This window comes from Oryctolagus cuniculus, chromosome 4, assembly GCF_051225735.1.
Source record: "Oryctolagus cuniculus isolate XC-2025 breed Fujian yellow rabbit chromosome 4, ASM5122573v1, whole genome shotgun sequence".
NCBI lineage: Eukaryota > Metazoa > Chordata > Mammalia > Lagomorpha > Leporidae > Oryctolagus > Oryctolagus cuniculus.
Window position 1 is genome coordinate 86,573,121 of NC_142870.1, and position 27,886 is coordinate 86,601,006.

The following is a 27,886-nucleotide window of genomic DNA, read 5'->3' on the forward strand; positions in this document are numbered from 1 at the left end:
AAACCCAAACTGCCACCCCGAAGCAGGAGTCCGGAATCCCTCCTCCTCCCTCCCCGCTGCCTGCTGCACACAGCCGTACCCAGCTCGGAGACCCCAGGCTCCTCTAAAGCTTCTGCAATCCACGCTGAAAAATCGTCCAGGACTGATGCACACAGCCCCAGTCCAATCCATCTTCTAGTTTGCAGAGGCAAATCCGGTCCGGCGTTTATTTTTAGCAGCGCTTCTCTGTGACCGAATGCTACAGCTCTTCATCTGGGAAAACTGAGGACCGTATTGGGGAGCGAAGCGAAGGGGGCGGGGACGGGAGGCGGTGAGAGGGGAGAGGGACGCCCTGCGCATGCGTGCCAGCGCCCATGCAAATCTGCTGTACATCCAGAGAGCGAAGTGGGATGATCTGTCACTACACCTGCAGCACCACGCTCGGAGGACAGCTCCTGCTCGCAGCTTCCAGACCCAGGTAAAAAAAAAAAAAAAAAACCAGCGGGCGCCGTGCATGCTTTTCGTTATCAGAGGCGCGTCGCAGCCTGTCCTCTGTAGAGGCAATCTGCTGCTAAGTGTCCTTTGCTGGCTGATTGCAGCTTCAAGGTTTAAGAAATCCCATCTTTCAGGAAGCCTGAAGGGAAGGAAGGAAGTACAGGCGAAATCATCAGATTGGCTTCCCAGGTTTGGGAATCTGAAGCGGGCCCGCATCTTCCGGCCAACTTCCATTGAACTTCCCAGCACTCAAAAGGGACCGAAATGGAGAGCAAAGGTATGTGGCTGTCCCTATCGGGGGACTTCCCGCTGCATGTGCGTGTGGCCAGGGCAGTCCTCAGCGAGGGGACTGCAGTGCCTGGGGAGCGAGCAACCTACTAGGTCGATAGGAGGAGGAGATGCCGTGTCCGTTGCAGCACCAGGGAAGTGTGGCAGGAAGGCGACTTTTTAACTCCCACAGCTTGGAAGGCAGTGTTTAATACTCCATCAGTTGCGTAGTGAAGTGTGATGAGTCCCCCATCACCACCCAGGGGGGAGTCCCTCCCAAAATGGAGGGGGAGGAGAGATGTGTTGGTAAAGCTATTTCTTTTCTGTCTAATGGATGGGCACGAATAGATGTATTTCATTTGCTTTAGGATTGCTGACAGGCACGATTGTATCTGATATCCAGTAATGCATTGCTTTAAAAAAATGTTTGGATTTCTCCACCCCCACCCCTTGAAGATGGTATTTCTGGGTGTGTATGACCACATCCTACTGCATTTTGAATGTATATCAGCGGAGAAATTGGGTCTATTTGAAACAGCATGCGTTAGAACTGACCTCTAAGAAGAACGGTGTATCGGAAGACTGCTTGGTTCCCAAGCATGATGCATTTACTAGTTCTGGACATGTCAATATTAATATTCTCCTCACAAACAGATCTGCATGATGTACACATACCAACTGGTAAAGCAACTGTAAAAAATCAACTTCTGGGTGGCATATTTAAGGCACATAAACAAAATGACTGTTAGATTGTGCGATTGGATATCCCTTGGTTTTAACCCCCATCTTCATCCCCTTCCTCCACCTCCTCCTCCTCCTCCTCCTCTTCCTCCTTAAAACGCCCACCAGGTTGTGAGAGGCTTGAGGGATATGATCAGATATCCAGTAGGAATATTGATTGTATTTAATTCTGGTAAAATCAAAAGAAATGATGTCAACTTTTATGAAACTATATTCATTACCCAGAACTCCAGAAGCTATATTTGAAGCAAGGTTTTATTTTTAAACCAAGAATGTCAGTCAGGGTGGTAATGTACTTGGGCTCAGGGAATGGTGATGGGCTTCCTATTTCTGGGCTGATTAGTAAAACCAGAGTGTTGAATGATAGCAGCTGTATGCTCAATAAAAGTATTTTAAGTATTTAATTGGTAGACTTAAAGTATTTGAACCTGGGTAAGCATTTAAAGTGTAACAAGAACTGAGTTGACAATAGATTAAGACCAGCTGGTGATTTTTCATTTTAGATTTTTCTCATAACACAAAGATGAGACTCTCTGTGTCTCACAGTGATGTGCGTATCACAGAGAATCCATGTCTATGAGTATACTTGAGGCATATACTTATTAATTCTATTAAGAACCCATGTTTAAATGAAAATATTCCTTAACTTGTAGAGGTTTGTGATATTCTAGCTAAGTGTTTCTGAACCATAAGATTGACAAAGTGTCATTTTACTATGCAACCATTTTTTTAGTGCTTAGATGATACTTGGTATTTGGTCATTAAATTTGTTTATCTTGCAAAGATTCTCTACAACATTTTTGCCTGCCACTTATCCACTAATTCCTGGTCCTTGTAAAACGAGGACATATCTCTCAGCAATGATCTTCTGTTTCCCTTCGTTGCCCACAATGTGCTGCATGCCACAGTAGAGTTTTAGCTACTTTGCCAGTTTGGGGGAGTTCAGGAGAGAGAATGAATCTCAGAAAGAGATCTTATAAGAATGAAGCCAGAAGTTCATGTCAGTCAGATGGCAGTGATATGGATCACAGCACTGATCTGAAGACAATGAAGACTTTTGTCACAGACATTACAGTGGGCAATTTGCAAAAGACCCACAATTGCCTTGGACCAAAGATATTATGAAAGTCTCTATGCGTGTTAGCGTCTAGATTTCCCTTATGTAGCTGAATTAGCCAGTTAGCAATCACATTAAGTATAGCTAATTATTTATACATTGGCTTCACTTTCTAAGTCGATGCAGATGGCACAGCTAAAAATTGTAACGAACTTGAAATTTTTATTCTAGAGAAAAAAAGGTATATTAAAGGGAATGTGCATGCATATTGCATTCTAATTGGTGCATCCTTCATGTGCTGCCATGTACAAATGTATTTTTCTAAGAGTTAAATCTAATTCAAGGAAGACTTTTGCAAATGTAAGCATATATAATTTTCATCAGAAACTTAAAATATAGTAAAAGAGTTACATCATATGATTCAGTTGAGGGGTCAAGAGTTCTCCATCCTAGAAAAAATTTGAGTGACAGATTTAATCTTGAATCCCGTGATCAGCGTTTGATCAGCTTTCTTAGAGCACTTGCTCAGGTGATCTAGCAAGTTGAACTCCATTTACTTTTCAAACAGAATAATTTACTGCTTCCTTGTTACTTTGTCTTACTTTCTATGACGGAGGGTAAAGAAGAAAATAAATCAATTAAAAATTGATGCATTCAGAGCCTAATTTCAGCAATCTTTATATACTATGGTAATTAGTGTTATCTCAAAGAATTTGGGTTGTTGCGTTGTCTGAGCAGCTTTGACAGAATTTGTGCTTTGTAGATCCTAATGATTTGATAATCTTAAATGACGTATGATATAGAGTATCTAGACTGGTGTTTCACAAACTTGGGTGCACATTAAAATCACCTGGCATGCTTTTTATACACCCCCCCCCCACCAATTAAAATACAAAGCTGAGGTGGAAGGAAAGCATAGGTATATTTAAATGTCCCTAGGTACAGAAATATTTGGGCCTACTGATTTAGACTCTTACTAATCAAAATGTGGATTGCAGACTAGGCTTCTAGAACTGCAGAAACTTATCTTTGCTTCAGGTCTATTGAGTCAAAATCTCTAGGTAATTTGCATGCACCAAAAATTTTGTGAAGCATTGATTTAGAGGGAAGAAAGAGGCTTGCTCTATTATCTATCTATCTATCTATCTATCTTTAATTTTTTCTTCTCATTTATGCTTTCCTGCCTATATCATGTCTTTCTGAGGTCCTTAATCTCAGGTTGGTATATTACCTATAGAAATTCCTACAGAGCTTTGCAGATAGAAAGGTGCTATGGCCATACCCATAGAGATTCTGGCTTAATTGGTTCTTGGGTGAGTTCTGGGCACAGGCAATTTTAAATATCCCCCCAAGTGATGTTAGTAAACAGCCAGAGTTAATCATTGATTTAGGCCCTTGCTAATGGTGGTCTACAGATAGCAGCAAGAGTAAAAACTGGGAACTTGTTAGAAAGGCATAATCTCAAGCCCCATCTTAGGTTACTGAGTCAAATTTATATTTTAGCAGCTCTGATGGTCATTTGCATGCATGTTTAAGTTGAAGAAGTACTGATTCTAGATTCTAGACCCAATTGTACTTATGAATAACACCACTCAGGTAGGTACCTCAGTAGAGAAGATTTGATAACATCTGTCCATTCAATTTGGAGGATGTGGATGAGTTATCATGTTGTAGTATTCTGATTCCTTTCGTAAATAATGGGAAAAAGGAGGAAAAAGTTGCCTGCTTTGTAATTAGATCAGAAAATAGAGTAACATTTTATTTATTTACTTGGGAGAGATAGAGAGGGAGGGCTGGGACAGGAACAGAAATCTAAAACAGGTCTTCACTGTGGTAGAAGGGACCCAATTACTTGAGGCATGACCTCCTGCCTTCCAGGTGTGCATTAACAAGAAGCAGAAATTGGGAGAAGAGCCGGGACTCAAACCCAAGCAATTCCAAAACGGCATATGAGCGTTCTAAGAGCTCTTAACCACTAGGCAAAGTGGCTGCCCACAAACTCACCTTTAATACTCTATCTATTCTTCCTCAAGCTATTTACTTTCGACTTCCATTATCTTTGAACATTTATTCTCTAAATTCATTTTGAATTCCTGGAGAGGTCCAGCTGTTAGTCCATTGTAATATGATGCTATGAGACTGCTTAAATCAAGGCCTATCTTCATAGATTGAGTGTGGCTTTACCCTCTTCTCATTGTCATACATTTATGTTCAACTCTCAGAAAATTTGTTTGACATAGCTCTTGCTTCATATAATTTTCTCTGACCTCCTCAACATCAAGTTGACATTTTATTGTCATAACTTACATGACCTAAGTACTTGTTATCCTTAACATACTTCATCATTTTACAATCAGCATTGTAAATTTTCTGCTATTTATATATTTATTGAACATCTGCTATTTGCCATTGTGCTTAGCTTTGAGAATATAAAAGAAAACCAAGTAGCAATCCTTGATATTAAAGATCTCATTCTTGTAGCTTCACTAATATTTTTAGATTAAACTTCTTGTGGGCATAATTTGAGCCTCTAATGCTCTTGCTGTCATCCTGGTGTTTATCTCAGGTAGAAGATATATGATTTGAAGAGCATTCATTAGTTTTTTTGTGGCATGTTTATGCACCCATAAGACTGTAAATTGGGAGAGATGAAAGAAATTTGGTTACCAAGAGGGCACCTAGAGATGTTAGTGTGAGTCCAGAGACTTGCACAGGTGTTCCCAGTGAAGATTGAATTCACTGGGTTTCATCCCAGCCATCATAGTCCAGCCAGCAGTATGAAGCAACATATTGAAGGTATAAAACAGTCATTTCTTTGAAGCGTGGATGGTTCACCCTCTGGAGGAGAAAGGAAATGTCTATGTAATCATTAGTTCAGCAGAAATGAAAACTGATATTTAAAAAATTTATTTTATGGCTAAACAACAACAAGAATCAGAAAACATTGAAGCTATTATTGTAGAATAAGTAAAATATAATACAGGAAATTCATAAGTAATATTATAGGCATTGGACATAGGAGATATACGTTCTTACCTTACCTCTAATGTTGTAACTTTGGACACATCACTTTCCCTCTCTGGGTCTCAAGGTTCTTAAATATTAAAGGAGGTTCAGTTCATTTAATTCAAAATGCTTACTGAATTTCCACATTGTTCTAGGCACATTCTTGAATGCAAGAGATAGAGATATAAATAGGATATTGACTTGCCCTGTAGGGACTTAAAGTCCAAAGATACTTGAACAGGCTCAAGAGCTATCAAGTTCTATCATATTATTTGTCTTCTCCATTCATCTTTCAGAGTTGGAGTAGGTTAAATCAGAAGACTATAATAGAAAGCTTCACAGTTATTAATGACCTCCAAAGAGGCATTTAGCATTCAATAGCAACAACACTTGCTTTTTTGTTTCCCCTTTGGTTTCTTTAAGCAAAGTTATTCTATGGGAGAACATTTGAATTGAAGTTATGTATTTGCTCTAGAAGCTGTTCCAATGGACATGTTAGGAACCTACTGACTGGCTTAAGTGGTTATTATGAAGTTTATTGGTCTCAGTAATAAGTTTGGTGGCTAATGAGTTATTCGCCATTATTTCTTCTTATTTTTCTTTAAGCTTCTGAAATAATGACTCTATTAGGTATGGTGTTTTATACCTACAGGGTGACCAATAATAGTTTATTGTATTTGTTAATATGGAGTTTTTAACTTGTGAGTCACTTATTAGCAGCCATAAATAGTGTTCATGGGATACTTTTTATTTTCTCAAAGGACTTTTAGCATGTATTATCTACCTTATAGAATTGTTTGTTTTGATTTAATTTTATAGATAACAAAACAGATATTCAGAAAGTCCAAGTGATTTAGGAACTCATCTTACCTTGGTTTCTCTGAATAAGAATATTGTACCCACCCCAAGCTCCATATCATAATATTATCAGTATAAAATACAACTCCTACCAATAAATCATCTAGAGTTCTTTAGACTCAGAGTTTGATTTTCATCATTATTAGCTGTCTTTTCACTAGAATGAGAGATCCTGGAAGGTAGAAAAATTGTTCATTTGCCATTTTTGTAGTTTTAGCAGCAAACATACTGCATAGACAACTCAAATGATCTTCATTGACTTCTATACTTTCATTTAGGCATTTCTTTTGTGCTTATTCTATATTTTTACAGTAAATTATTTAATATCCAAATTTTTTAAAAAAGTTTATTTTCCTCTTTGTTGAAGATGGGGGGTGGAGAGAAATAGAGTGATCTGTTTGCTGGTATTCCAGAAGCATGGAACAGCCAGGGTTGGGTCTCTCTGAAGCCAAAATCCTGGAACTCCATTTGAGGCTCTCATGGGTCCAAGCATTTGAACCATTATCTACTTCTTCTTGAGATGCATCAGCAGGAAGCTGGATCAGAAGCAGAGTAACCAGGACTCAAACTAATAGTCCAATATCAAATGTGGGCATCCCAAGCTGTGGCATAACCCATTGTGCCTCAATTCCTGTTCCTAGTATCTGAATTTGTTTCCGTTGTTGTTACAACTTAGTTTTGAGTCTGTTATATAACAGCTTATGGGGTTGGGGTTGGGGATATGTTGGGTAAAGGTCTACCCTTTGGTTGGGCTTAAATTCTGGTGACCAAGGGTGCTTCTCAATCAAGGGTTCCTGTCAGAATCTCTAGGTGCTCCATGGTATGTGGAAATGAGCTATAAAAGAATCCATGAGGTGATTAGGCATCATCAGTTGTGAAACAATAGATAAGCTGCACCGTGGTTACTATGAAGTTACAAAATGCACCTGTGTTCCTTATCAGGCACACTGCAGGATTCCTATGGCATGAGCCTTCTCTTTTATTATCACTCATTCAATGTTAAGAAAGTAGATGTGTAGAAAAGAGACATAATCCCTATGCCATAGGCTTGGGATGGGAAATAGATAATGTAAAATAGGTGGTGATAATCTGAGGCTAAAATGAAATGTCATTTTCCCCAACATCTTCTTCATGTTCTTATTAGCATCCTTGCATGCAGAGCATGGTAGGATTTCCCCTCAGGTTCTGTATTGATAGTTCTAATTTTAGTTTTCTCATCCCTCCAGTTACTTTTTGAAATAATCCCTGTCTCTGTCTTTCTGAGTGAAACTTTGGGAATGAAACTCTCACTCAGGGAGGCCATGGTATTTAAGTCCAGCCATGTAACTGATGGTGCCTTGGCAGAAGTCCAAAAGGACACCTGTTGCCCCTGCATGGAACTTTTTTTTCCCTTTATTGCATAATCTGCCTATTTTTTTAAACCTGAAATAAATCCTATAACCAATGATTCAAAGAGCACAGATAACTGAAAGTGAGGCTTTATGCGGCATGAAAGAAGTGAAAAGAAGCTGCTTTTCTGTGGTGAGGTGTTTTTTTTTTCTTTTGTCTTTGTGGATTGGCCATTAGCCTGAGAAGTAATCCAAAGGGATAGGCCACAGAATAAGCAGCCAGAAGCTTTCAGAGACCATTCAGAAGATAACTATACACATCAAAGTTTGCCTTAACAAACATGAAGCAGGAGGTAGTAATATCGACCTCTTCCTATCCCATTTATTCCTATAATTATCACCCATATGAAACAATCAAATCCTCAAATACTGATAACATTCAAACAGGTTGCACAAACCTCAACACAACAGCAAACTGGGAACTTTTTTTTCAGCTATTTGGAGACTGAAAATCTAGATATGTTCTGTCTCCCAAATATGTTCAGATTATTTTTTGCTGTCAGTCTCGTTCACATACTCTATTGTGTTTAGATGCTCTATAAAAATGACAGTTACACAGAATTTATGGTGTGATCATTTTAATTGTTAAAATCTGGAAAGTTTAAAAATCAGATAGCTTTCTCCAAAGGTTCTTCTTTCATTTCGAAATACTTTCAACATCTCCAGCTATTTAAAATTGAATTTAGTTCGTTCTTTCTTCTGGGATTTAAAGGAGAAATATATTTGCTAAGTGTCAAGATAAAGGTTGCCATGTAAATCACATTTTATTTGCAAGTTTGCAAATAATCACATAGGAGATGACACAGGTACTTTTTAACCTGTGGACTTTGCATTCACATCAATATAAAAAGCAAACTAATGATGCAAAGGCAGTAAAACCCTCAAGGTGAGTAAAACAAAGAAAGCAATGATGTAGGATACTCAGTATTAGTATTTACTCTTTTCTTATTTGTTTAAAATTTTTAAATTTATTTGACAGATAGAGTTATAGACAGAGAGGGACAGAGAGAAAGGTCTTCCTTCTGTTGGTTCACTCCCCAAATGGCCGCTACGGCCGGTGCTGTGCCGTTCCGAAGCCAGGAGCCAGGTGCTTCCTCCTGGTCTCCCATGCAGGTGCAGGGGCCCAAGCACTTGGGCCATCCTCCACTGCCCTCCCGGGCCACAGCAGAGAGCTGGACTGGAAGAGGAACAACAGAGATTAGAACCCGGCACCCATATGGGATGCCGTCAGCGCAGGTGAAGGATTAACCAAGTGATCCACGACACTGGCCCCACTCATTTCTTATTTTAAAATTATTTATTTTCACTTTTATTTGAAAGGCAGAGAGAAGAGACAGACAGAAACAGATCAACAGACAGATTTGCCATCTACTGATTCACTCTATACTGGCTGCAATAGCTGATGCTGGGCCAGTCTGGGTGTCCCACATGGGTGATAGGGACCCAAGTACTTATGCCATCACCTGCTGCCTCCCAGGGTCTACATTAACAGGCAGCTGGAATTGAAAGTGGAGCCAGGACTCAAATCCGGCACTCTAATACAGGAAGTGGGCATCGTGAGCAACAACTTATTTGCTGCACCAAACACTACCTCCAGTATCAGTCTTTAAACATCAGATGATTGGTTGAATGATAACATAAGTTGTAGTTTTTGAATACCTGATTTATTATATGTTCTTAGGTTGAGTTTTCAAATTGGAGCATGCATAATGGAGGGTTTATGAAATTGTATCCTGGATTGATACACTGAGGCACAGAATGAACTCAATGCATGTTCTACTGAGAAAAACATGATATTAGACTAAGTGAGAGAAAACCTGGATTCCAATTCTTTTTTTTTTAAACTTTTATTTAGTAAATACAAATTTCCAAAGTACAGTTTATGGTTTACAATGGCTTTTCCCCCCCATAACTTCCCTCCCACCCGCAACCCTCCCATCTCCCGCTCCCTCTCCCATTCCATTCACATCAAGATTCCTTTTCAATTATCTTTATATACAGAAGATCGATTTAATATATATTAAGTAAAGATTTCATCAGTTTGCACCCACACAAAACACAGTGTGTAAAATACTGTTTCAGTACTAGTTAGAGCATTAATTTACATTGTACAACACATTAAGGACAGAGATCCTACATGAGGCATAAGAACACAGTGACTCCTGTTGTTGACTTAACAATTTGACACTCTTGTTTATGGCGTCAGTAATCTCCCTAGGCTCTAGTCATGAGTTTCCAAGGCTATGGAAGCCTCTTGAGTTTGCTGACTTCGATCTTATTTAGACAAGGTCATAGTCAAAGTGGAAGTTCTTTCCTCCCTTCAGAGAAAGGTACCTCCTTCTTTGATGGCCTGTTCTTTCTACTGGGATTTCACTTGCAGAGATCTTTCATTTAGGTGGTGGTGGTTTGGTGTTTTGTTTTTTTTGTTTTTTTTTGTTTTTTGTTTTTTTTTTTTTTTTTTTTTTTTTTTTTTTTTTTGCCAGAGTGTCTTGGCTTTCCATGCCTAAAATACTCTCATGGGCTCTTCAGCCAGATCTGAATGCCTTAAGGGCTGATTCTGAGGCCAGAGTGCTGTTTCGAACATCTGCCATTCTATGAGTCTGCTGTGTATCCCACTTCCCATGTTGGATCGTTCTCTCCCTTTTTTATTCTATCAGTTAGTATTAGCAGACACTAGTCTTTGATCGGTGACAACTAACCAAGCACCAAAGAGGAAACCTGTTGAAGTGAAATCGACACTATGAGAAACAGTGACTTGATCAGCCCCTGTCCTGACTGTTGATGTACAATTTAATACTTTATCCCTTTTAGTATTTTTCTTTGTTCTACTTAATACTATTGGTTGAACTCGGTAATTAACACACAATTATTCTTAGGTGTTTAAATGTAACTGAAAAGTGATCCCTGTTAAATATAAGAATGGGAATAAGCGAGGGAGGAGATGTATAATTTGGGACATGCTCAATCGGACTTGCTCCAAATGGTGGAGTTAGAAACGTGCCAGGGGATTCCAATACAATCCCATCAAGGTGGCATGTACCAATGCCATCTCACTAGTCCAAGTGATCAATTTCAGTTAATAATTGATCACACTGATAGGTCTAAGAGTCAAAGGGATCACATAAACAAGACTAGTGTCTGGATTCCAATTCTGATACCTCCAACATGAAGGGACCTTGAAAAAAAACTTTCTTCTCTCTGTGCTCAGTGTCCTAAACCTTTTTACAGAACTCTATTTGCCTATGTGTTTTATACTTCATTTTTCCAAAGAAACTGCTTTTTCAGTTCATTATATTCTCCTTTATTCCTCCTATTGAAAATAAAGCAGAATGGTCATAATTACCACATCATCTTGTTTTAAAGATTTATTTATTTATTTAAAAGGCTGAGTTACAGAGAGGCAGAGAGAGAGAGAGAGAGAGAGAGAGAGAGAGATATTTCCCATCTGCTGGTTCACTCCTTAAATGGCTGCAATGGCCAGAGCCGGGTCAATCCAAAGCCAGGAGCCAGGAGCTTCTTCTGGGTCTCCCACATGGGTGCAGGGGCCCAAGCACTTGGGCCATCTTCTACTGCTTTCCCGGGCCATAGCAGAGAGCTGATTGGAAGTGGGACAGCCAGGTCTTGAACCAGCACCTGTATGGGATGCTGGCACTGCATGCGGCAGCATTACCTTTAAGCCTCAGCGCTGGCTCCCACATCATTTTTTAAGCTCGGTTTGAGGAGCTTTTTAAGGCTGTGCATTCTGTGACTAGAGTTGTTGGATGTATAACTGGGTTGAGGAATTAGATTCTGAGTAAGAAACCAGTAAGGCAAGGGAAATTGCTACGTTGCTGAAGTTTGCAGATGGCATGATATGATTGTGACCACATGTATATCACAGATATGTGTCTTTATTCATGGATGGCTTCAATGGCCTTGTGTTAAAGACACTGGCTTGTGAATCTGGAGACCTGGATCTGAATCCTGATTTCTAACCCAACTCACCATGTGAGTTTCAGCTGGTCATTTTCTTTCTCTGGTTTTGTTCTTCATCTGTCAAACAAGGATCAGAGAGACAAAATTCTTTTCATTTCTGGGATTATTTCATTTCTGGGGTATTTATGTCGAGTGAATATTTTCTGCTCAGTGATTTGTGGTTGGCTGCTTGTTTTCTCCTATCTCTTTGGCTAACTCAGTGGCATTTTTGCTCAGCAGATTGTACATTATATTTTTATAGCATCTTTTTTCCATCCGCATATGTGTCCTCTTTACAATTAAGATTAGTTTATTTATACATCAGTCGTATGTGAAGTTGATATGGTAGATATGGTTTTGTTCTCTCTCCCAGCCCTAACCAGCACTTCCTTGCTAAAAAAGGAGAAAGACTAATAGAATAATGCCACACAGCCCAAGTGCTGAATGTTTTACTGATCCTATAGAGAGATTTGATTTTCATTTAGTTCTTTATTTTATTTATTTATTTTTCTTGACAGGCATAGTTAGACAGTGAGAGAGAGAGACAGAGAGAAAGGTCTTCCTTCCATTGGTTCACCCCCCAAAGTGGCCACTACGGCCGGCATGCGGCGCTAATCCGAAGCCAGGAGCCAGGTGCTTCCTCCTGGTCTCCCATGTGGGTGCAGGGCCCAACCACTTGGGCCATCCTCCACTGCCTTCCCAGGCCACAGCCGAGAGCTGGACTGGAAGAGGAGAAACTGGGACAGAATTTGGCGCCCCAACCAGGACTAGAACCCCAGGGTGCTGGCACCACAGGTGGAGGATTAGCCAAGTGAGCCATGGCACCGGCCTTAGTTCTTGCTTATTAGTATTAGTATTCAAAGATAATTTCATTCAGTCTCTTTGTCTTCAAATAATTTAAAAACTAATAAAGTTTGTTTGGGTACTAATCAACTTAGATAGAAGAAGCTTTTTTTTTTCCTCCAGAAGAAAGTTACCCAAAGTCTGAGTTTCATATTCAACAAACTAAATTGCTTGAATATGATAGTGGAATATTTAACATGATTCACATGCTTATGAGCATGAGTTATAATCAGAAATACTTGCGGTATAATGGCCATTATAAAAGACAGTATATGTGAACATAGACACTGATTATAATAATGTGAAATCTATATGTCCATGGACAAATAATAAATGGTAAATTGCAAAAAGCAGAAATTTTTGGGTAATGATGATTGAGTTGTTACTGTGTTTTTTTCCTTTTCAAATCATTCATCAACACTCTGTTATAGTTTTTTTTTCAAACAAGCATAGGTACACTAGGTGTTGGGTTTAGTTATAAACTGTCAAATGGATCTAGTTAAACTTAAGCAAATATCTCCATGCTTCATGATTTGGTGCTTTATGTCAAACACTGAAAGGGCGTTTTTTGGGAAAGATATATTTGAAAGGCAGATTGACAGAGAGAGAGAGAAAGAGCTAGAGAGAGAGAGGGAGAGAGGAGAGAGGAGAGAGAGAGAGAGAGAGAGGGAGAGATTGATTTTCCATCTGCTGGTTTACTCCCCAAATGACTGCACCAGCCTGGGTTAGGCCAGGCAGAAGTCAGGAGCTGGAACTCCATCTTAATAACCCATGTGGGTGTCAGGGACTTAAGTCCTGGAGCCATCACCTGCCACCTCCAGTTAGCAGGAACTGGGTCCGAAGTGGAGAAGCTGGGATTTGAACCAGCATTCAGATATGGGATGTGGGTCTTCCAAAGCACCAGCTTAACCACAATGATCACCTCTGAAAGGACATTGGAGAAGATAACCGTGTTTTTGAAAAAGTGCTTTTGTAGCTTTTATGTATAATTGGGCAGTGTACTTTTCACATATTGACTTATTTATTCCTTGTGACAAACCGAAGAGGCCAGCACTGTTGTTATCCCTGTTCTAAGGACTTGAAAACCCAGGCCCAGAAATGTTAAATATCATGTCTAGGTTGCATAGCTTATAAGGAGAGACTGGCTTCTGAGTCTCTGAGCTTAGCAACTACTGAACATCTAAGTCATATTTTGCTCTAGTCTAGGAAGCCAATAACCCTTCTTTGTTACTGAAAAACTAATTCAGGTGTGTGCTACAAATCTTTATTAACCCTTACAATACCACATTTGCAGCCTAATCTTATCCAAACCTTGGGCTCAGTGAGACCCAGACTTGGGGAATAACTGGGCGTACTTTCTTGCTGTCTGGTGGGTTCTAGAGAGCCTTAGATACTTCAAATTGAACACAGGGTTGGAGCTCTTTCTTGTAACCCTCACATTGAATAGCTGCCCTGCTTATCTTGGAAACATAGTGCTATAATAGAAAGATCACAAGGCTTGAAATCAGACACATCACTACCAACTTTTTAATCACTGCAACTTGGGCAATATATACTCCTGTACATTTGCTTCCTATTTTTATCTTTCAATATTAATGGGACAGATACAGAAAATATTTATGGGAAACCAAGCATGAAATCAATACTTAATGACAGCTAGTGTTGTTATTGCTGTTGTTCGTGCCATATCCTTGGTCTCACTACTTTCTCCAGCTCTTCACGGAGCTGTGTTCTTGCCTTAAACTCCTCACTTTCATGTTAGCCCCTCCGCATTGAAGCAGATGCAGCTTTTTGCATACTTTACCCCACCTTATGTGAACATTCCTGATTTATGACAAAATCCCTACCTGACACTGGAAGTCACTGCTTAATCTTATTACCAGATTCCTTCCTTCTCTTTCACTGCTTCTCCTCCCTACTTTGACACCAACTGTGATTGGTCTAACATCTGTTACATCCCTCCATGCTCCTCTTTATTCTCCTGACCCTTGCTGCTCTCATACTGTTTCTCCTTTAGCACCTCATTCTATTTCACACATTTGTCTCTTGATGCAACCTCCAGAATGCCATATAGCTGAGGTATACAGTTGAAAAACATAGTTAATACCTACTGGTATAAGTTGTGCTATAAAAATTAAACATCAATTCGTTAAATTACTAACATTTTTGATCAAAATTTTGCTAATTTGTCCTCATTGTCTGGTCTAGAATGAAGTCCAGTTTCCCAAGAGATAGAATTTGACTATCCTGGCCAAAAGTGTTGACATTATTGGTTAGGTCCAGGAAATATTCCATTGTTTCTTCCAGGTCAGAAGAATAAAGACAAATTTCTGCCTAATTGTCAAGAGTTTTTGGAGTGTACATCGTTATAAATCACGCAGTTGTTAAAACACAGATCACTGGGTTCCACTCCAGAGATTCTAATTCAGTGGGTCTTGTGTGGGCCCAAGAATTTGCTTTTTAAATAAGTTTCCAGGACATGCCGATGCTACTAGTCTGGGGATAACAATCTGAGAACCACTGGTGCAGACAACCCAGTCTCTGATTCTGTTGTGTTTGGTAATTGGATTCAGAGATAAAAGTATATTTTGCTGATTATTCAAAAATGTTAGAATAATGGATTAGAGGTAGTATTTTTTAAAAGTATTTATTTATTTATTTGGAAGCCAGAGTTACATAGGGAGAAAGAGAAACAAAGAGATAAAGATCTTCTATGTGCTGGTTCACTCTCTTCATGGCTGCAATGAACAGGGCTGGGAGAAGCCCAGATGATTTCCCATGCACATTAGCAGAGAGCTGGTTGGCAAATGTAGCAACTGGTACTCTAACTGGTGCCCATAGGGGATGCTGGTGCTGCAGGTGGTGGTGTCCCAGGAGTAGCATTCTTATGAAGGAACTCTGTAGCCCAAAAGAATAAATAAAATCACTTCTTAAAACTAACCCCATTTTATTCACAACCACAGTGGTGGTTAATCAATACAAGGATCCATGTTTGGATATCCATTCATTCATTTATCTGTGCATGTGCATAGCTTGTCATTGGGATTAGAAATGAAAAATGATACAGAATTGACCTCACACATTCGCTTTTGAAGATATAAATAAACAGAAACCTAGGAAGAACTCATCACTGGAAATGAACTTGAAAATTGAGGTTGCATTTTAAATTTACTTTTTCCATTATATCTTCTGTGTTTGTTGTTCTAACATAGTATGATGGGCCAGGATTTAATGACCAAGACAGGATTTATGCCATCTACTATCATACCAGATATCAAAATATAATCTATGGAAATACAGATTAATTCTAAATCTAGAAAGGAGTTGGGATTTGATCTCACCCTTGCGGAAGGGATGGAATTAAAACATTAGTAAAGCAATCAGGCTGATGAAATAGGATAAGCAAATGTAGAGAGGCATTGAGGTATAGGCAGTAACTAGGAAAAGATTAATCGATCAGTTGATTCATTCATCCAGTAAACATTTGTTGTGCTGGACATTGTTGTAGGTACTGAATATAGTAGTAATAAGACAGAGTCCCTGCCCTCATGAATCACATATGGTTTATGAGAGAGTGCAGTGAATGAGGAATCACCAATCATGAGAGAAAACTTGTGGAAACAATTGTTGGGAAAAATTGTTACAAACTATGTAATATCGGTGATTTCTTTTGCATTAAAAATATTAATTGAAGTCACTGTCTTTAAAAAACAAAATCCTTTGGCTTGTAGAACGTAATTCTACCTACAAAACTTCAGTTATTCACTAGCTTTTCAAGAATACATCTAATGTGCAAAGCAAAGCATACCTATAAGCACAAGGCTGTGGCCAAAGGAAATGCTGTGATCCAGTATTTCATTCTATGGCTTTTGCCAACCTCTGCTGCTGACACATTTCCCTTGCTTAATGGAACAACGAGTTTCATTTCTGTTCACTTTTGGCTCTCAACTCCATGAAATTCTAGCACTGAAACATACAGATTGATATTTTAGGGGAGAGGCCCAGGAATCTTTAGAAATGTGTCAGGCTTACAAATTCCTGTCTGAACAGCTAAAAATTGTTATCCAGTCTCAAATTATAACAACAAGGCAAAAATGTATAAGTACTTTTTATCATATATTTTATTTCACAATAGTAACAAATAGTTACAAAAATTGTTAACTAATGCACAGAATTCCCATGTACTCCTCACCCTATTCCCCCATTAATATCTCATATAGTATCTTTGTCACAGTGAATAAACCACACCCATCTTCTAGTTTTTTCATCTAAAACCTTTATCCTTTCCATCTCTCCCAGCTTCTAGTAGTCAATATCTTGTGTTCAGATTGAGTTTTTAAAAATTTTTTACCTCCTACATGTGAGAGAACATGCAGTATTTGTCTTTCTGTGTCTGACTTATTTCACTCAATTCATGTCCTCCAGTTACTTCCAATTTGCTACAAACACAGGATTTCATTACTTTTTATAGCTGAATAACATTCCATTGTGTATATATACACCACATTTTCTTTATCCATGATATAGAAACCTTGATTGATTCAAATTTTTTGGCTATTGTGAAGAGTGCTGCTATGAACTTGGTGGAGCAGGTATCTCTTTGATACAAGTTCATGTCTTTTGGATATATAGCCAGTAATGGGATTGAGGGATCATATGGTAATTCCATTTCTAGCTTTTAAAGAAATCTCCATACTGTTTTCCACAGTGGCTGCACTAATTTACATTCCCATAAACAGTGTACAATGGCAAATAATTATATACACAGTTTTTTGAAAAGACTTATTTATTTATTTAAAAGGCAAAGTTACAGTGAGGCAAAGGCAGAGGCAGAGAGAGAGGTCTGCCATCTGCTGGTTCACTCCCCAAATGGCTGCAATGGCTGGAGCTGAACCAATCTGAAGCCAGGAGCCAGGAGCTTGTTCCAGGTCTCCCAGGTTGGTATAGAGGTCCAAGCACTTGGGCCATCTACTGCTTTCCCAAGCCATAGCAGAGAGCTGGATCAGAAGTGTAGTAGCCGGGACTCGAACTGACCCATATGGGATGCTGGCACTGCAGACCAGGCCTTTAACCCACTGTGCCACAGGAGCAGCCCTATATACACAGATTTTTTATAACCATGTTAAAGAAAGTTCCTCAAATTCTTCTATCCTTAAGTATTTGGAGATTCATGTGAACAATCTGTCTCCAACCTCAGAGACACTCTTCCAATGGTATGTTTTGATATTCTATCTTTCTTTACAGAAGATAAATAAACTAATAGAGAAATTTATTAGCCTAATACTGGTCTTGATTTTTGTTTTCCCACTTCCCTGATAAAGACATTGGGCAAAGTTCCTAATATTCCTAATCCTGGATTTTCTTATCCATATATCGATCCATATATGGATCATATCCATAATGATACCTACTCACAGAGTTATAGGGAGGAGTAAATGCAATAATATACTAAAGTACTCATTACACTGCTTGGCAAAAAGTAAGCACTCAATAAAATGTAGCTGTTATTAAGTACCATACCTGATTATAACTATTGGTACAAAGTCATAGCTATGGGCTTTTGTTGCATCTGATAATTTTGGGTGTGCTTAATTGTTTAAAGGAACTCCAAGCATAACATTTATACTCTGTGCCTTTAGATGAAATATAACATAGAGCTGTAAAATATGGCAACCCTAAGAGATACTGATTTTGTATCAAAATATTCAAACTGTTCCAGGAAGACACATCCTGGCAAACTGGATAGCTATCGTTGATGCTTGAAACCTAGACTAGCTCCTTGTACAGAGAAGTTGTCGTCAGCCTGGTGGTGAAAGATTTATGAGCAAGATTTTCAAAAGGAAGGCCAGCAGCAGATTTCCATCTAATAACCATAAGAAGCAGTTAGACAGATGGCAAAGGCAGTGTGGTCTTCACTGTGAGCAACCTCTTTTGATCTCCACCGGCCACTGAATCATGTCTTAGTAAAGATGAGAGCGTGGCAGGGGACACACTGCAGCCTCCAGTGAGACTCATCCCTTCAGAATGTTCCCAGAGCAAGAGCAGCATGAAAGTGATCTTCCTTTCGTAAAATCCGAGGTGATTTCTTCCTTCCCTTTTCCTTTTTGTACTCATTATCTTTGTCACAGTGATAGAAGGTGTATAATCAAGGATGGCCGTGTCTTTCCCTCCACCCATTGTTGTCTACAAAGACGATCACTTTCAGCTATTTTTGATATTTACCCTCATGCTCTAGCTAATGGTCTGCTGCCTTTCAAATTCTCCACTCTTTTTGTTGATGTGTCACCCAAGAAATGAAGTTTTCAGCTTAGTGCCATTGACACATTCTCAGCACCTCATGAATCCTTTTTCTCATGGTGCCTCCCTGGGACTGTTATATTGTGATTTGGCTACATCAGTATTTTGTAGTTATATTATTATGGTTATATAAATGCTTTTCCTAAGACAAATTGAACAGCAATTACTATTCCTTTTGTCTTAAGATTTTGTTTTTTCTGAGTTTGATAATTGTCCCTTTTGGTTTGTTGGGTTTTTTTCTCAGCGTTCTACTTGGCTTTTTGCTCTTGGACTCCATGTCCCTGCCCATTGTCTGAATCTCATCTGGAAACATGCAGCCACACAGAGTTCCTGGAAAGTTTGTCTCATCAAAGATTTGTCTCTTAGAACCTTCTGACTGTGTGTGTCCTTTGCTTTCTATGCCTTGTGTGTAGGTTTAGTGTTGTGATCTCCCTCTCCATAAGCTTGAAAACCTCTACAGGTCTGTTTGGATCTCTTGTTTTTTTGTGTATCCTCTGTACTATTTTTAGTTCATTTATTTATTTGAATGTAATACTTTCTCTAGGAGTTTCCTATGACAAAGGACATGGAGTAGCTACATTTCCTGGCCTTTGCACATCTGGAAGCATCTTCATTCTGTCCTCATATTTGAAAAATATTTGGGTGAGGTGTAGAAGTTGAAGCTTAACATAATTTTCCTTCTGAATTTAAATGACACCACTGTGATGTCTTCTTTTTTTATTGTTTTGTGGTTCTGGTATGATATTCTGATTATTTTTTGTACGTACCTGTATTTTTTCCTCTCTGAAAATTTGTAGAATCTCTCCTTTTTCTTCTGAGAGTTCTGAAAGTTATAATGAATTATCATTTTGTGTTTCATTTTCACCTATTACTTCAGGTACTTACTATGAAAACTCACATTCTTTAATTGTAGAACACTTTTTTTAATTTCTAGAAAACTGAATATTTTTCTTAATGACTTCCTGTTCTCTCTTTTTTGTTGTGTTTCAGATCTATGTGAATCTTGTTACTTAGATATTATCTTGAACAGTAAAGATTTTCATGTGTTCTATTTCCTATTTTCAATTTCTTATGCTTTTTTTCCTCTATGTCCTTGGTATTCATATTTATCTTCTACTCTTTGTGTTACTTTTGTCTTTAATTTCTACTATCATATTTTAGCTTTCAAAAGTCTTACTTGTTGGTTTTGTTTGATTGTTTCATCTTATGTTATGTTGCCTTATTTCACTGAAGCAGTATTTTCTAATACTTTCTTGAGAATACTAACATTATTTTTAAGACATCTTCATCTCTTTCCACAGCCCCTTTCCAATAAGTTATTCTTTTATTTGTTTTGATATCCAACTTTCACATACTTTCACATTTGGTTGCCTGTTCATAGTTAAGAGTGAGTGTAGGGGGCTGGAAAGCTCTCTGGAAGCTCTGTGCACATGAGTGGGGCTTGTGAACAAGGACTTTAGTTATAGGGTGGAGTTCCTGAGTTTTTCACTGTGAAGCTCCTGATACAAGTATCTTTAGTGCTTATCTCTTCTGTTTACAAGACTTGTCAAAGAAGTCTCTTCATTGTCTTGTCTAGCTGGAAAGACCAGGCTATCAGCGTTCTGTGGGTGTCAGCAATCAGTGTATGAATGCTAACTTAATTTTCCACTTATTGATGAGATGCTCAGCCCACCATCCCAACCACTGCAAAGAACTTGCCAGGCTTCTGCTGGGTTTGGAGGTAATAGCCTAGATGCTCAACATTTAGGGGAGGATTTGAGCCTATAACAAACACCATCATAAAAACACACCTGCTACCAATCCTGCATCTATTCCCTTTTCCCTTTCACCTCACTTCTAGAAATTAAATAAACTGGGTTTTGGAAGACTGCACAGTCTAAGCATGCTTGTTGGCTCTCACCATTACTGTATTAGGATTCAGCCAGGGTGGCTACACTGTTTATATCTTCCCCAGCTTGACTGCCAGTTCTGAAGTATTGCTGTTGTTGTCTTTTTTCCCTTTTGCTTTGTCTTTCATGATTCATGCAAAGTACACACACATACACTCACATCCCTTAATTATAATTTTAATGATGTTTCAGGTAGGAATAAAGGAAAACCTGTGCTCAACCTTTTATCCTTACTTACATTTCTCAAAAGATACTACATAACTTATGGAAACATCATTTCAACAGAGAGCTTCTGGATATAGTCACGTTTTGTGGAGTTCTCAGCAGTCTTCTGCTCCGCTGCCTCAGTTCAACACACTTTGGGACACCAAATAGCAGCATCATTAGCATAGTCTCTCCATGTGATACTACCATGCAAACAGCTTAGAAGAGTTACTGGCTTGAGAGAATGATCAAGATTGTTTCCAGATGGTATTTTGAAGTCATGTTTGACATGCCCATTCATTCATTCATTCTTCCACTTACCAGACATCCATTGGACACCTACCCTGAGCTATTCGGATTGCTGGGATTTGGGAAATCATAATAATGAGTAGGACACACTTCCAGACCTCATGAACCTTCCATGCTACCCTGAAAGACAGGCACCAGTGCCCAAGATACAATACTGTAAACACCACTGTGTAGATCCTAACAAGTGCCAGAAGCTTTAGGGGGTGAGAGTGATTAACTTTACCTTCAAAATTGGTAATTGAAAACGAATCTCAGCTCTCACTATTCAAGCAATAATTTCCAAGAAAAATTCTCTTGCCAATTTGCATGTGGCAAAATTACTAACTTTCGAGAACTGTTAAAAGAGTCTTTATAGTCAGAAGCAACTTTCAAAGTAATTTTTACTTCTTTTGTTTTACCTGGAAAAATTGCGGCTGAAGGTAAAATGCTTCAATCCTGGTCCATTCGAGGTTGAAATTCATGTTTCTGGATTCCCACACTAATGCTCTTTCTACTAAAGTCATATGGAACTCTCATTATCCATTAATAAGATTAACATTTTTTAATCAGTGATTCAGAGTCTCACAGGTCTGGAAGGACCAATTTTCAAAACCTCTGAAGATTTCTTCAAAAACAATTGTGTAAATGAATGAGTTGCACTTTGGACATATGAAGGGCCTTCACAAAGTTCATGGAAAAATGTAATGACAAGAAATGTAATGTGCATTTTCTACACATCTGTTGAAGTACCATTACAGTAGCAGGGCTCCAATGTATATCTTTTTTTTTTTTTGACAGGCAGAGTGGACAGTGCAAGAGAGAGAGACAGAGAGAAAGGTCTTCCTTTGCCGTTGGTTCACCCTCCAATGGCCGCCATGGCCGGGGTGCTGCGGCTGGCACACAGCGCTGATCCGATGGCAGGAGCCAGGTACTTCTCCTGGTCTCCCATGGGGTGCAGGGCCCAAATACTTGGACCATCCTCCACTGCACTCCTGGGCCACAGCAGAGAGCTGGCCTGGAAGAGGGGCAACTGGGACAGAATCCGGCACCCCGACCGGGACTAGAACCCAGGGTGCCGGCAACACAAGGCGGAGGATTAGCCTAGTGAGCTGCGGCGCCAGCCTCCAATGTATTTCATACAATGCCATAGAGAATTTTTTTTGTTTTTTGTTTTTTGACAGGCAGAGTAGACAGTGAGAGAGAGAGACAGAGAGAAAGGTCTTCCTTTTGCCGTTGGTTTACCCTCCAATGGCTGCTGCGGCTGGCGCACTGCAGCTGGCGCACCGTGCTGATCCGATGGCAGGAGCCAGGTCCTTCTCCTGGTCTCCCATGGGGTGCAGGGCCCAAGCACTTGGGCCATCCTCCACTGCACTCCCTGGCCACAGCAGAAAGCTGGCCTGGAAGAGGAGCAACCGGGACAGAATCCAGAGCCCCGACAGGGACTAGAACCCGGTGTGCCAGGGTTGCAAGGCGGAGGATTAGCCTAGTGAGCCGCGGCGCCAGCCCCCATTGCCTGTTTTGAAAGCGGAGTCACAAGGAAGAGGACTAGAGAACAAGGGCTCATTGTATTTTTCAGGTTAATATTGATTGAATTTAAATTCACTCAGCAAAATCACAGGACAATTTCCCAAGTGAAGCTTTAGCATGTCATTTTGAAATGTGTTTTTGAGATGTTTACATGTTTCTGTTGTCTGAAGAGCACACAACAGATGTATAGACACAGAATTTAAACATTTTGGGAGGCGGAGAATGTTGTCTTCAGTGAGCACTTAAGAATGTAATGTATTATATTAAATTTATGGTTTCATGATTTAATTAACGATTAGCAAATGGTATAATATAGGGAAGCTAAAATCTATAAAAAAACATATTGTTCAACTGTCAGTTCCTTATCAGCAATGTAATATTAATGATAATTACATTACTCATTAAAAGTAAAACACAACTGGAAAGAGATCTTCTATTTGCCTAAAATATATTAACCTTTTATAGACACAAATACTTGGGTTGCAGTTTTCCCAGTGAGAAGTCTTTCCCTCTGTGGGGATTGGAAGCTTTCCTGAATGCTGGTTTCTGGCTATACTACACTGTAGTTCCTGGATCCATCACTTCTTCTCCAGGCTATGAGCTTCAGGAAGGCAAGGGATGTCATCTTTGTAATCCCAGTACTGACTACATACTAAGTATATAATTGAGTGAATGAAAAATACAAAGCCCTCCATATATAATATTTGTTTATTTGATTTTCATAGCACTTTTCATTATATCCTAAGCATAAAGTAGCTAAAGACTCGAGGATAATACACCTATAGCACACATACCTCAACTTTTCCTTTTTTCTCTTTAGAAATGTCAGTCTCCGTCACCCTGTGCTCAGGTATAACTATGAATCATAATCCAAGTTCTGGACCATATTCACTACGTCTTAACTTCCTCTTGCCTATGGAGCCTCCAACCCTGGGAAGTCGATCACAAGTGAGAATCTTATCTCCTCCAGCTTGGAAGAAGCGATTTCTCTTCTGTTCCTAAAGATGAGAAACAAAGCAGTCTCTTCCCCACCATCTTCATGTTTTAGCAATGGGAACAGCATGATTCTTCATTATTATCTGGGCTTTTGTCTTGTCACAAGTCTTGTGTTTCTCCTGTCTGCTGGCAGAGCCCAGCTGTGCCATTCCCTTTCGGTTCCCATGAAGCCAACTCTGGCCACCTCCTTCTATTCCCAGTGCATTCTTGTCTTTGGTTACAACCCTGACCTCACTGACTCTAGTACAGATTGCACTTCTCAGGACATCTCATGTGTGTCAGTGGAGACTTCTGCATCAGTTCAAAAGGTTGTCATCTCTGGAGTGAGGTCCAACATGAACCCTACTCTTAGCAGAACCTCAAATCTCCATTTCCTGCAGGTCGGGAGGAGAGGTACTTCAGTTACTTCAGCTCAAAAGTGGGAAATGAAGTAAATGGGTCATAAAGCCTTTCTTGTCCTTCATTTGTAAATCACTGTGCTGAACAGGCATTTCAGTGGTTGGCCTGTCCCAACTTCATTTTGTCTTCACTAATTCATCTGTTACTTTTGCACGGGCTGTTCATTTGGTTGGCATTAAAGTTCATTCAAAGTCAGCCTCTATCTGCAACTCTTCACCAAGTTACTGGGGAAGGCCCTTTAGAATCTTGGCTTTGTAAGATGCAAACAAGATTATAGCAAACCTTTCCTTTGATTGTATCTCTGAACAGAGAGTGCTGTGGATTTATGTATAGAGAACTAGATTTGTAGTAAGAAAGTCTGGGTTCAAGTTTTACCCCATGACCTTCAATATAGCTCTGTTTCAAGGCCTTATTTTATTTTAAGTGGAAGTAAATATCCTGCTTTGCTGCTTGGGGAAGGTTGCCAGGAGGGAAAGTATATGGAAAGTGCTTTGTAAACTATACAGTACTATATAAAAGCAAGTTGTTCTTAACAGAGAGCTGACTATTCCCATTTGTTTCTGCTTGGTCAGTTAGTTCTGAATGAATAAATCTGAGAGGACAGGAAGGAAGGAAACAGCACTGGACTGAGAGTCTGGTGACCTGGAGTCCATCCTGGTGCTATTCAACACTCAGTCACTGACTCAACATGACCTTGGCAGAATGGCTGTTCAGCTCTTGTGTCATTTGTAATAGGAGAGGGCTAAAGAAAAAGTGATCCAGAATCTCTTCCAGTTAAAAAAAAATAAGCAAACTATGTTTTAAAAATCTAGATAGTTAGATCTTTTTAAGGGTATCATTAATTTTAGATTATTAAATCTGAATTCCTACCAATAAGATTCCTAAAAATATTCTGAATAATAATTTTAAGGAATTATTTTAAAGAAAATTCTAAAGCTTAACTGTTTAAGGGTAAAACATTACAGTTCTATATGGTAATTAGTCTAAAGGTCTAACTGTAGCATAAGGGCTACAGTTAATATTGTACTACATACTGGACATTTATTTACAGTAACTATTTTAAATGATGGATATAAAAATTGGCAATCATGTTTATATATTAAATATACACAACAAAAAATACCTAACTTTACAGATAATGAATAGGATATGTTCTTTTCCCCAAACAACAATAACAACTGCAACAAAACAACCAAAAACTTGGTCTTTTTGAAGCACACAAATGGGACTATACTTACAGTTTCCTGAACCAATTTCCTTGCCACCATATACAAATGGAGTAAAGATAGCAGCAAGAAGAATCTCATTTGGTATGGGGATACCGAACATTGTCTTGGTCTGTTTTGCTGATGGTAGAATATTTTCCCATGAATTCCCCTTAAGTAATGCTGTAGCCCAAATAATCATTATTATGCAATACTAACATTTCAAGGAACTGTGTGTATGATTATCTTGTGGCCACAAATGCTTTTAATAATACAATTTTTCAAGTATGTTAAGGGACTTCCCATAATACAATGACGATAGGGTGGTGAGAGGTCATTGCTCCAATTCTGAGATAATTTTTTTACAATGAAATGTGTCTTTTTATTATGAGATTACAGGACTTATTTGGGTTTGTTTTATTGCCAAGTAAAATTCTAACTTTATTTAGCACATTAAATGTAGTGAAGCTTAAATTTTAATAATCGTGATGACAGTTTATTTTATTTTCTGAGTTCTTAAATGTGATCTTTGGTTATATTCTACATTATTTGTAAATTTTCAAAATATTATTTCCATGTTCAGACTCTGCAACTTGGAGGAACTTGGGAAAAAAAAGAGAGAATGGATATGGAATGAACACTTTAATTACCGGTTAAGGGGCTCTTAGTTACCTACCTTGCCGAGGAGAGCACGCAGGATATGTGCTCATTACCACTCGTGGGTGTCTGAAGAGATTTGATGAGGGGCGCCTTGGCTTCCACTTCCACTCAGACAGGGAGGTTTGGGTCCCATCTTGTGTTCATGGTAATGCAGTGGAGCAGCAGTCAGCAAGGGAGATTGCGATTCCCATGTGTAAAGATCTCCTAAGATAAGAATGGATGATCCTTGAGTTTTTAAGTGATCTCTTCTTGTGTCTGAATAAAATGATCTCTCAAATTGTCTTTCAGTTCTCCTTTGGGGACTAGAGATGCTAACCAATTTCTCTCACAATGAAAATGCTTAGGTATAGTGAAATATTTGGCTCCAAGGACTTGATCCTTTGGCTCCATGACTTGATCCTACACATGAGGAGCTGGGAGCCCAGAGACAGACTGCTGTAGAGAGAACATACATCAAATGCTTGCATTAAACTTCATCACATCAGGGCTCTTCCATCCCTCTGCACGGCTTCTGCTTATTTACTGTGTGATCCAATGGGATTTAATCAGTCATTACACAAAATTGGAATGGAAGGTCAAACTCCGGATAAATTGGGAACTGTACCTTTTCCCAAGTGCTGCAGGTGATGCCTTATCCTGTCAGATCAGTGGCTTTCTGCCAGTGTGGCTAAGGAAGAATACCTTTGTTGATTATAGGTGATTTGCAGTTAGAAGTTATGTAGCTTTTATAATGTGCCCTCGATTATTATGCTTTTCTCTCACGAGCTAGAAATACATATGCAGGAGTGGGTACCGTGTCCCCCACAGTGATCTCACAATTACTACTTAGAATTTCTCTCCCCTGGAAGGAGTATCAATGTCCTACTAGCTAAGGTTTTTTGGGAAGCATGATTACCACTGATTCTTTCCTGTTGCATGACTTGACACTGTGTAGGAAAGGAAAGGGAAAGTTCCAAGCATATTTCTTGGTTGTGGAAAAATGATAAAGTTGAAAATGGCATTGATGCAGTTAGGTCCAACCTGTCATCTGACAGATGCAAAACTTGAAGCCAGAGTTGATGTTTGGTGGCAGGTGAAGGTTAGAAGCAAGCCATGAGAATGAAAAACTATATATTTGAGAGTTACAAATGTGTTGTAGGAATTCATCTAGAAACATTGATGGCAATTTTTTAGGGACTAAGACAGTTACCCTACGTCTCCTTAGACAGGATGAAGGAAGACATCTCTTCTTGATGCATAATCCTCTTACAGCATTAATATTAAATAACTTTTCCAAAAGAACAAAGGGACTAATATTTTAAAAGGAAGAGGACAATATGATGAACAATGGAAGGCCAAGTGTTTTTTGTGGTTTTTCTTTGAGAAATGGGAGTGATAATCACCTTTTGGGAGAAGAAGATCTCTGTTACTATTTGATCATCTTTGGCAACTATCAAGCCCTCTCAAATCTCCAGAGCAACCAGGAAATTATGGGGCTAGCAGGAATATTAGAATACATTTTATTCTGCTCAATGCAAGAATTTGGGTTAATATTTAACTTTTCATTTCATTTCTGTACTTTGCCTCCCTCCTGTTGAGAGGAAGTAAGCTCTGTTGGAGTCAGAGTCTCTGTTTAGTCACCTTAATGGCCTTGATGTCCCCAGGAAAGTGTCTGACACATAGTTCATGGTAAATAATGTTGTTGTGTATGAAATCATTGCTATTGTTGTTTTTATTATTAAGTAATGTGGATGTTTCTAAGGGGCTTGGACTCTGTTGTAATGCCTATATTTTGCTGTAGAGACGGAGGTTAGGAAAGAGGCCTGTATAAATTTATATATATACATAGCTACA

The 27,886-nt window shown here is 39.0% G+C and overlaps 1 protein-coding gene across 1 annotated transcript in view; it reads left to right on the plus strand.

Annotated features, from left to right (window-relative positions):
* The first annotated feature begins 299 nt into the window (after positions 1-299).
* Positions 300-27,886, plus strand: part of FGF12 (fibroblast growth factor 12) — a 596,324-nt gene continuing 568,737 nt past the window's right edge. The window contains exons 1-2 of the mRNA XM_008266666.4: positions 300-457; positions 609-751. Coding sequence (XP_008264888.1) covers positions 739-751 — 13 coding nt within the window. The 5' untranslated portion in view covers positions 300-457; positions 609-738. The remainder of the gene's footprint in view (positions 458-608; positions 752-27,886) is intronic.